Source organism: Seriola lalandi, unplaced genomic scaffold (assembly GCF_002814215.2).
Source record: "Seriola lalandi dorsalis isolate HSWRI2012SDOR001 ecotype SW California unplaced genomic scaffold, Sedor1 jcf7180002054989, whole genome shotgun sequence".
Lineage (NCBI taxonomy): Eukaryota > Metazoa > Chordata > Actinopteri > Carangiformes > Carangidae > Seriola > Seriola lalandi.
In genome coordinates this window covers 231,765-242,950 of record NW_019525538.1, presented here as the reverse complement: position 1 = coordinate 242,950, position 11,186 = coordinate 231,765, and the positions used below count along the sequence as shown (strand labels likewise).

The window sequence follows — 11,186 nt, the reverse complement described above, 5'->3', positions numbered from 1 at the left end:
GGCGTAGAAAATGCCAATGAACTTCATAATATAGAAAGGCATAAAAATCATAAATAACGTCATAGTATAGTATGGCATAAAATGTCAAAAAAACATCATAGTATGGTAAGGCATCAAAGGAAAAAGTATAGTAGGGCATAAAAATGACAATAAAATGTCACAGTATAATATGGCAAAAAAATCATAAAAAGTCATAATATCATAAGAAAAAATAAGTCATGAAAATGTCATAGTATAACAAGGCAGAAAAAGTCAGATAAAGTCATAGTATGGTAAGGAATAAAACAACAGTATAGTAAGGCATAAAAATGCCAATGAACTTCATAGTATATTATGGTATGAAAATCATAAAAAACGTCATAGTATAGTATGGCAAAAAAAGTAAAAAAAAAACATTATAGTATAGTAAGGCATAAAAGGTCATAAAAACGTCATAGTATGGTAAGGCATCAAATGAAATAGTATAGTAAGGCAAAAAAATGCCAAAAAAACGTCATAGTATAGTATGGCATAAAAGTCATAAAAAGTCATAGTATGGTAAGGCATCAAATGAAATAGTATATATAATAAAATAAAAAATAAATTAATAATTAATTTTTAATAAAAAAAGGCATCAAATGAAATAGTATAGTTGGGCATAAAAATGACAATAAAATGTCACAGTATAATAACAAACAAGGCAGAAAAAGTCAGAAAAAGTCTTAGTAAAGTAGAACATAAAAAATAATAAAAATGTCATTGTATAATAAGGTAAGAAAAGTCATTAAAAAGTCATAGTAGAGTAAGGCAAAAAAAGTCATGAAAACGTCATAGTATAGTAAGGCATAAAAATCATAAAAAATGTCATAGTATAGTAAGGCATAAAACATCAAAAAAACATAATGTTATATTAAGGCATAAAACGTCATAACAATGTCATAGTATGGTAAGGCATCAAAGGAAATAGTACAGTAGGGCATAAAAATGCCAAAAAAACGTCATAGTATAGTAAGGCATAAAAATCATTAAAAATGTCATAGTATAGTATGGCAAAAAAAGTAAAAAAAAACATTATAGTATAGTAAGGCATAAAAGGTCATAAAAACGTCATAGTATGGTAAGGCATCAAATGAAATAGTATAGTAAGGCAAAAAAATGCCAAAAAAATGTCATATTATAGTATGGCATAAAAGTCATAAAAAGTCATAGTATCATAAGAAAAAATAAGTCATGAAAATGTCATAGTATAATAAGGCAGAAAAAGTCAGATAAAGTCATAGTATAGTAGGGCATAAAAAATCATAAAAATGTTATATATATATTAAAAAGTCAAATTATAATAAGCCATAAAAAGTCATAAAAAATGTCATAGTATAGTAAGGCATAAAAAAGCGTAAAAACAACATAGTATAGTAAGACAACAACGTCATGGTATAGTAAGGCATAAAAAGTCAGTATAGTAAGGCATAAAAAGTCATAAAAACCTCATGGTATAGTAAGCATTAAAGGTAAAAAAAAAGTCATAAAAAGTCATTAAAAGCTCATAGTATGATAATGCATAAAAATTTACAAAAAAATTATAGTATGGTAAGGCATAAAAAGTCATATAAACCTCATAGTATAGTAAGGCATAAATACGTCATAAAAACATCATAGTATAGTACGGCATAAACGGTAAAAAAATGTCATAGTATAGTAAGGCATAAAAAGTCATAAAAATCTTATAGTATAGTAGGGCATTAAAAATACATGGTATTCCAAGGCATGAAAATTGTAAGTATTGTAAGTGATAGGTAAAAAATAAAAATCAGTCTATTGAGGCATAAAAAGTCATTGTTTTCATTTTGCCATTTTAATGGATTTTTTTCAACAGAAATTAAACTCATTGTTTGATATATCCAACATTTTATGTTCACTCCTAGCAACCAGACTGCTAGCCTACAGAAGACAAAAGCAAGGGTTAGCTTGCTAGTTAATGCCTGTTAACATGGTCAAATAACATCAGTTGACATTTTTCTGGTGACCTTATGTACCACTGTGATATTATCACGACATGAGCCTTCAGATAGCCCCCGCCTTTTTCAGTCCATCAAATACTAGCATGCTTAAATCCGTTGTCTTGGAGACGTAGCCTCATTGTAATTGGAATGATCTGATCTTACTTCACTCCAAACATAGTACAAAATAGTTCACTCAAATATTGGCAGGGACAATTCTGTACTCCCAAAATATTGGTAGGGACATGTCCCTACATGCAAACTTACACCCTTGCTTTGGAGTATCAACTTAACTTGTACAGCAGTCTGAACCTTTTCAACTTCAGATAAGCTTTGTGATACATTTTTGCTCTGAAACCATATTTAATGGCCAGAACATATCTGTGAAGATTATACTTGTAGACATATTTTTTTCTAAAATGACAACACAAACAAGAATGCAGTAAATGTTTTATTACATATAAAAAAGACAAAGCAACATTTTTTTCCCCCAAAAAAACCCAGCATTTGTGAACATATTCATTTGTAACTGCACACCTAGGCAACTGTATACATTTTAAAATGAATCTTGAATTAAACAGTTTCCCAATGAGTTTGTATTTGAATTTGTATTTTCAATGCTCAGGCAACTTGTACACAGTGTGACATGATGGGAGACGAGAGGAGTAAATGGAGGCCCAGCTCGCTACAGAAAAAGACTTCACCTCCAGTAAAAAACAACAAACATCACCTCTACCACAAACAAGTCTTCCTTGATCCCTCTCTGCTTGCACAGAAGACTTTAGATGAGCCACAGTGAGTTTATGAAGTTTGAGAGGATCAGTTAATTTCATATTCTTATTATAAGATACAGACTAATTCCTATTGGCAGGTACATAGTGTATGTCTACTCCAGGAACCACCAGGATAAACATGTAATATCTGTAGTGGTGTATCCTGCCTTTTCCAAACAACAAAACAAGCTCAGTGAGAATCATTTTCAAACTTTTTCCACCATTTCTCAACATGTCATTTTCTACTAGCTCCAATAATGACAACGTGGGTACAGAAAGTCCAGTAGAGTCAGTGCCTATATATGTATACAGTCCGTTTCACACGCCATCGTATATTAGTCTTACATATCCTCAGTAGTGTAGTAGCAGTGGAGATTTAATATATAAATATCATACTATATTTAAAAAGTTTAAAAACAATTTTGTTTGTATTGGCTCTTTTCCTTTTGTAAGTTTAAGTATTTTTGTGTTTTGTGTGTGTGTGTTTGTGGCATGTTCTGATAAAGCTAATTGAGAGAAATACTTCTGATTGTCTCTGAGCAAAATTCCACGACCGTGTGCCAAAGCTCGGGATCAGAAACTGAATTTTAAGAGACTCAAAGTATGTACTGTTTCGTGTGTGTGTGAGAAGGCTGAAACCAGACCAGTCTTAAATGGGCGTTAAAGCATTGGGGTACTACAATATGCCATCCATGTTCTTCACACTTGGTAACAGTCCACAGTTCAGGTCAGTGCGAACACATTGACAATAGGTTTGTGTCCCATAGCAAAGGCTGGCTTTTTCAGACAGAACAAGTCCAAATGTCTGCGTGGGCTTTGAGTCAGAGAGGGAGAGAGGGATATCCGCGGGGTGGGGTGGGGCCAACCACAGAGAAAGGAAGAGAGAGTGAGGGAGCAAGAGAAGGATGAGGCTGGATGACACTTGAACAACTCTTTTCCTCTGGTCCGTTGTCCGTCCCCCTTATCGCCCTTTTGTCGTTAAACAAACGTGGCTCTTCTCTAAGCCGATCCCTGACATCAGGCAGCTGCTGCTGAAGCTCCTCTCCCTTTCACGACTCCTTACCTTTCTCCAGAGAGCTGTGAATCTTGTCCAGGGTCTTCTTAATTCGCAGTGCTGTTAGCCTGGCTGAGGGGTTCTGGTACCAACACTCCTTCATCAGTTTTACCAGGGCAGAGAGAGTCTGACGGAGAAGGAAACATTCAGTGAAGAGGATGGGAAATAAAATGAGAGTTAGACGGTGATACACCCACAGTGAGAAGAAACTTGGCAATCAATGTGACTGCAGGAGCTTTTAGATGTAAAAAGTTGTTCTGGGTATTAGCAGGGTACAGCTATCACACACATCTCATACCTTGTTTATCATCATACAGTTATAGCTGTAAATATCCACGAGGATGACATCATAACAAGCCCATAAAAGTACAACATCCAAATACTTAAATGAAAGAGGTTTGTCTGTAAACTTTTGAACTGTTCTCAAGAACAACTAGAAAAGCTTGAGTCGGTAGGGAACTGAAAATTATTTTGATTATCAATTAATCTGCAGAATACTAAATTAAGTTCCCAAAGCAAAAGGTTACATAATCAAAAGGTCTTGTTAGGTCCGAACAGCAGCCCAAACCCCGAAATATTTAATTTACTATAATAAAAGACCAAGAAAAACAGCAAATTCTCACACTTGAGAGACTGGAGGAATCAAATGTGACATTTTTGCTTTAAAAATCATTTAAAAACAATTAATCAATTATAGAAATAGTTGCCAATTTCTCTGAATCAACTAATCGATTAATTGACTAATCAGAACACTGTTCACAGCAATGATTCCTTGTTTTAAACTGTTTTAAAACAGGGACTGTTTTTAAAAGGAAAACGTGTAGAAGTGACTAACTGGAATAGTTCAACCTAAATGATTTCCCCCCTTTATCCCGTCCCATTTTGTTCGGATCATTTTTAAAGCCTAAAATATTAAACTATGTGGTTTTATAAGAAAATATGAATTGTATAATAATAAAAAAAAATGTGTAGAAGATATACGTTTTTGATTCTCGCCTGTCGATTTAATCATCATGTGACCCCTCTGATTTGTCTTCTGACCCATTTGGAGGGTCACAACCCCCAGGTTACAAACCAGTCTTAAAGGACGGTCTGTCCATATGGGCATTCATTTTTATGTAACTTTGGTTAGTTAACAGGCACAGTAATCCTAGTGGTCACAAGTTTTTTTTAAATTTAACAGAGCTGCATTTTGACATCACAGAGGAACAGGAATGATCATTATTACTCACAGGATCAGAGAACCAGCGATTGGGAATAAAAGGCCTCTGCTGCTCCACACACACCACCTTCCTCATATCCTCAAAGCTCGGGTCGTTTGGCACCTGATCATAGAACGGAGGCTTGTACTCTTCAACAATACCTGGAAAGATAAATTGAGATGACAGAAATTAAAGCAAACACGGTGTGACCTTAGGGCCTGAAGTTGATTCCAAAAATACAATAGTCATGTTGACTCTTTTACAAGCTGAAATGTACTCACCGTTGCTGTATGTGCGTCTTGCTATCTCCCACAGCACCAGTCCAAAGGCCCAGATGTCCACTCTCTTGTAGGCATCAAAGCAATCTGTTTGAATGGTCTCATCCAGCACCTCAGGTGCCATGTAGCGCTTGGTGCCAACTTTTGGATTGTTGCCCACATCCAGCAGGTTGTCAGCCTGGAAGTGGGTCACAGCCAGCCCTGTAACATGCAAAGAACATGCAGTATTGTAGAAGGACTTCTACGAAAAAATCTGTCCTAAAATAGACAGAAATTGTGGCTCACATCCATATGAATACACACCAGTTAAAAGAGGTTAAGTATCAATAAAAGAAGAGAAAAACACTACAATCCCATATAGACAATATAGGTTGTGTTAGTCCTTACAGATACACACGAGTCCTTACAGATACACACGATGTATTTAGTTGGAAACACTGTTTGAAAACTCCACAGGATTCCTTTAGCAAGACCCAATTTAATCCATTTGTGATTTTATTTTGAAAAAAAACCAAAACACTCTTTTAGAAACATATTTTACTAAATATTATTCTTATAATATAAATATATGAAAGAAAAGGACAAATGTAAATATTTTGTCTTCCAATGTTATTTTAATGTTAATGTTTAATGAATTAATACTCGTGTTAGTGGTTTGAGCAGGTGGCCCCTATGCGCATATGACTAAAGTTTGATTGAAGCCCTGGATAAAATATTGGACAAAGGATGTTAATCTCTGAAACCCAAGAAGAATCAGATAAAAGGTTATAGGAGACAGGAAAGGAACATGACTGACCCAGGTCTGCGATGCAGCAGCGCAGCTCCTTTGTGACCAGGATGTTTTTGCTCTTCAGGTCCCGGTGTGCGATTGCTGGTTTCCCCTCTGTGCCAAAGATCTCTGTGTGCAGGTGCACGAGGCCGCACGCTATCGATGCTGCCATCGCCAGCCCCTCTGACGTTTCCACAGCAACTCGCTGCAAGTAGTCATAAAGTGAACCGTTTTCATGGTAATGGGTGATGAGCCACAGCTGGGTGCTGGAGTTTCGAGAGGTCATGTCAGACGCCATGAAGCCTGAGAGGAGACAACAGAGACGCTCATCAACTATATATTATTTATATAGTATATAATATATTTATTAGAGTCAGTCAAGTGTCTCTTGCATGGATAACATTTATTATTATTATTGAATTGCTTTGTTGAATTTTTGCACATATGTTGATTTTCTATTGCATTTATTCTGCAATGTATGTATCAGTGCTTTCAAAAATAAAAGTGGGAAGAACACAAGGACATTAGAGGAAGAAGCTGAAGTTTAAAAAGGCAAGCAAAGTGGAAAACACGCCTGACAGACTCTTTAGCTTGCACAGGATATTTATTGTGAGTAATTCAAGCATAACAAGTCTAATGAAGCTCAGATAACCAAATCATTGCACATGTTTTCCTCTGAAGCTCAACTGTATTCTTAGTAACAGTGCAAAAAACATCCTCTCTGACACTCATAAATCCAGTGGGGAAAATTGCAAAAGAATAAGTATCAGAGAATGAGAAAAATGTTTTTTCTCAACCAACCCTCTTCCCATTTTCCCCTTCCAGTAAGCAATACCTCATATTTGTGTGCAACAGACTCACCCAGTATATTTTCATGTCTTAGCAGCACTGTGTTGTAGATCTCTGTCTCTCTGAACCAGGACTTTTCATCTCTTGAGGAGAAAATTTTAACAGCCACGTTCTCCCCCTGCCATTGACCCCGCCACACCTCGCCATACCTTCCTTTGCCTGAAAAAGAGGGATGAATGAGGAGAAATTAGAAATGGTAGCACAGGAAATCAGAGAAGAGAATATACATATATGCATGTTTTTAAAAAAGTTAACATTGTACATTTAATGTGCTTTTTAGATATTTTCATATTATTTTATGGCTACATTCATGTTGTAGTTGAAGAAGCTCTAAGTATGATTTCTCATCCGCAGCATGAAACCACATTTTTCCAATTCCAAAATGGTACAAACTGTGCTGTATCTTACTGTGGTACAAAACAGGATCCCAAGGCATTTGACCTACATACTTTTATTTGATCACTCAAATTGAAATTTATCAGAGTTCCCATGACAATGAGTAAACTTTACTCCACCAACTTAAGAAAAGCGTTATAATTTTACGAAACATGATCAGCACAGAAGAAACAGATGACTTGTGGTTTTACAGTTGCTTTAAATGTTTCAAAAATGATGTGACCTCCTATTATTGTTACACTGTCGTCATCTATTTGACACTACTGTCAGATTTGTATCTTAATACGGGTTACAACCTAGAATAGATATGTACAGTCATTCAAAAAGTGAAACTGAGCATGACGAACAACAGTCTGCATGTGTGGATGACACAACACTGCTGTGCTGTTCCTATTTTCTGATTACTTGGAAACTATCAAAGACAATTTGCTTTTTGTGCAACCTAACTTTTTAGTGCTCGAGGCTGCTGCTGAATTTATTTCTGTTTGATTTTGTTAAGTGTGTTGTATTAATATTCCATTGCCTGTGACATGAGTTTCCTTATGGCTCTAACTAAATCAGCCTGTGAATAAACCAATCAGTTTCTCAATCAGTATCAATCACTTGAAGCCAGTCCTGTTTTACCTACCTACACACTCCACTAGACTGATCTGCCTGGCCACAGTTCTCTGGACAAGGAAGGGAAGACCTGAACCACTGCCTGACGTACATGAGTGGGCTAACAGGTCCTGGAGACAGAGACAGATATCAGTTTAGCTGTACATGTCAGAATCATTTGAAGGCGCATTATACACATCAAATGAAGATGCAAGGCTACTGAAATTCAGCATCAACTGGGATCAAAACAATATGTACTTAAAAAAAAAATGTTTCAGAATCAATGTGGCATTACTGTTTGCATCTATGTAAAAAAAATTTCCTGCACCACAGAAATTTGGGACCTGTTAAGTGTAAAAACTGGAAAATATAAGTATGAGTGGCAAAACTGACATGACTGAAAATGGTTTCTCAGGGCAAGAAATACCTTGCAAATAAAGATGTACATATTAAATCAGGTGGTGAACACAACATTTCATGGTTTCAACAAGAACCACTCTTTATTCTTACCGCTAAAGTGCTGTCTCCCACATTGGAGGAGATGAGGCCGTCTATGGCTCCCTGCTCAGTGTCAAATTCCTGCAGCCTCTGCAGACGGCCATGGTGGAGCCTCCTGCAGGCCAGCACTGACACTACAGACAGCAGAGCCAGAACCACCACCGGGCCAAGTACAAAGAGAGCTAAGGTCTCAACACGATACCGTACTGGCTCACCTGCTGGCTCATCTTCTGCAAAGGAAGGAAGGAAGTAGACAGTATGTGAGTGAAGGAAAGGGGAAAAAACAGATACTGACATACTGTCAGTATCTAGCTACGAAACACAATTATTCTATTTTGACAATTCACTTCTTTGCTGAAATTAAACATGTTATGAGCTACTACCTGGTGGAAGCAGAGACATCAGGAAGCTCCTGGTGCTGTTGCCGTTGCACATGTACTCAGAACAGCAGTAAATGGCCTGGTGGAAGGATGGAGCTGTGGAGCAATGTAAAAGGATTTTCTCTTGCCCATTCAGGCAGCCATGCTCAAACACCACCCCGCTGCTGCCCACTTTGACAGAGGAGAAACACCGGGTTCCCTGGCAGCGAGTGACTTGGGGGCATGTAGGGCTATCGCACAGACACACCAACTGTCCATCTGTTGAGGAGATTCTATGAGTTCACCATACACTCATGCTGTTTCGCAGTACATAGAAACACATAAACACTGGATTTATATAGGGCAGTAAGACAACAGAAAGACTTCTGTCTCACCAACTTTCTAACACACAAACTAGTGAGCTGCCAATCTGGCAAAACATAACAGTGATCTTGAACTAGAAGACATTCAACAGGCACTAGGCACCAAAAGAACATACAATTTCAAAGGGAATGGAGCATTACAGGTAAGTTGGTTTACTCTATATAGGTTTAAATTTTTTCATATTGCTTATTTTATTCAGCTACTAATGGCATTGTGCTTTTAATATAAAGGCACTACTTTAGTGGTTTAAACTGGCCAAAAACATCCCATCATCAACAGATTATGCCTGTTGCTACTTCACTATGTATTTGTCCTATAACAGCTTTCAATTAATAAATGTATCAAGATAACTCAGAAAATTTGATTTGTGGAACAAAGCCCCAGTTACTGTGGACAGCCAATGAAAAAAAACCCACATCTACCACACAGAGTTAAGTATATTTTATAACTTAAGGCCCCTAAACAGTTTTCAAATAAATCAATCCAAGAGAGAAAAATTCCTCTTTGGTTGAACTGCTCATTGCACAGTGATAAACGTGACCTATACTGAGGTCACAACTACTCATACTTTGTAGTAGTTGTGCACCTAAAAGGTTAGGAGCCAATGACATAGATAGCAACAAATACTGGATCACCCGAATACACCTTAATCCTCAGCCCAAATTCAAAAAGCTGGCATGGAATTGCTCCCTGCTGCCATTGAGACAGGTGATGACTACAGCTTTTGTAGCCAATTCTCACAAAAAAGTAACAGCTGCGAGCCATGTATATATGTTGCTCATGGCCAGTGTGGGTGCCCATGAAGAACTGACAACTGATGAGAGGAAGCACAGTCTACAAACATTACAATATGGAGTGGAAAGACAATAGAGCACAGTACCTGAGCCCTCAGCTGATGTCTGCAGGGCCTGCAGCAAGAGCAACAGAAGGACATAGACACTGCAACAACCCATGTTTCAGTGCACTGACAGAGGGAGGGAAGGAGGGAAGAGGAGCCAGTGAGAGTTCAAATGAGTACACTCTTGCAAAGAGGATAATTACATTTAGCCCCTCTATGTTTTCTGATGATCCCTGCCAAGGCTTCAGACAGAAAGGAAGCCACAACTTATAACAGCTGAACCCAAAAAGTCATCTGTTTGTCTTTGTCAATGACTCATTTGATACATATTACTGATTATCGAATAAACTGCAGCGGTTTCAAAGACAACCGGCAGAAAACTGTCTTACACTGTCAGTGTATGTACTTAAATTTCTTTACCTAGACGTAATGTAATCATGTTAGTTGTTATATTCAATCACTTCTAATGGCTTTAGATGTAACATTTGTTGTAACTGTACCTGTTCCTCTGTAGACTAATAGTTAATGTAGCGCAAACAACTAATAACACAAATTAGGCTAGCATGCTAACACCAGATATGTCAATGTCACAGCCTCGTGTTTTGAAGTGAAGTATATCAATATGCAGTTATCAGCGACTCCTTCTCAGTAAACCTCACAGACTGGAGGCCTGATTGTTTGCTGTGGCTAACAGGCTGTTTTATTGGCCGTCTACAGGCGTCTCAGAGGCGCCAGTCAGACAGACGTCTGCCAGTTAGCCCTGCAAGCTAAGCTAACTGTACAGTAACAAAGCGCAGCCTGGCACCCTGGTAGCCGGACGACGGCTCCCAAAAGTGAGCCATAAAAAAAAACACTCACCTACCTGGCACATACGGAGTGCAGACTCTAACTCATTCTGGGATGTCTGCGTATCCGCGTACTAGGTTTAAATAATGTTATTAGTGTGGTTTGCGAAGTAAGAAGCTGAAAGCAGGACCACAGCCCAGCCCACCCACTGGCTGCTTTCCCCTCCAGCTACGCCTGACGTCACCAAAACATTACCACCAAGATGCATTGTGGGGCAGAGGAGTCCTCCAGCAGGTTGTTGGCAACAATTACCATAACACCAGTGGTATTACTGTAATTATTCATGGGGAATAGTAATTTTTACATGGCTGTTCAATTACGCACGTAACTACGTATTTTTACTGCGTATTTTACCACGTGCATTCTA

At 37.6% G+C, this 11,186-nt stretch overlaps 1 protein-coding gene across 1 annotated transcript; it reads right to left on the bottom strand.

Annotated features, from left to right (window-relative positions):
- Positions 1–2,414: 2,414 nt before the first annotated feature.
- acvr1l (activin A receptor, type 1 like) lies at positions 2,415–10,981 on the bottom strand. Its single transcript, XM_023396995.2, has 10 exons — positions 10,836–10,981; positions 10,016–10,099; positions 8,776–9,030; positions 8,405–8,622; positions 7,926–8,025; positions 6,914–7,060; positions 6,080–6,355; positions 5,287–5,484; positions 5,036–5,166; positions 2,415–3,930 (listed from the first exon to the last, which is right to left on the bottom strand). The coding sequence occupies exons 2-10, from the start codon at positions 10,086–10,088 to the stop codon at positions 3,799–3,801; spliced, it is 1,530 nt and encodes a 509-aa protein (XP_023252763.1). The 5' UTR covers positions 10,089–10,099; positions 10,836–10,981; the 3' UTR covers positions 2,415–3,798.
- Positions 10,982–11,186: the final 205 nt, after the last annotated feature.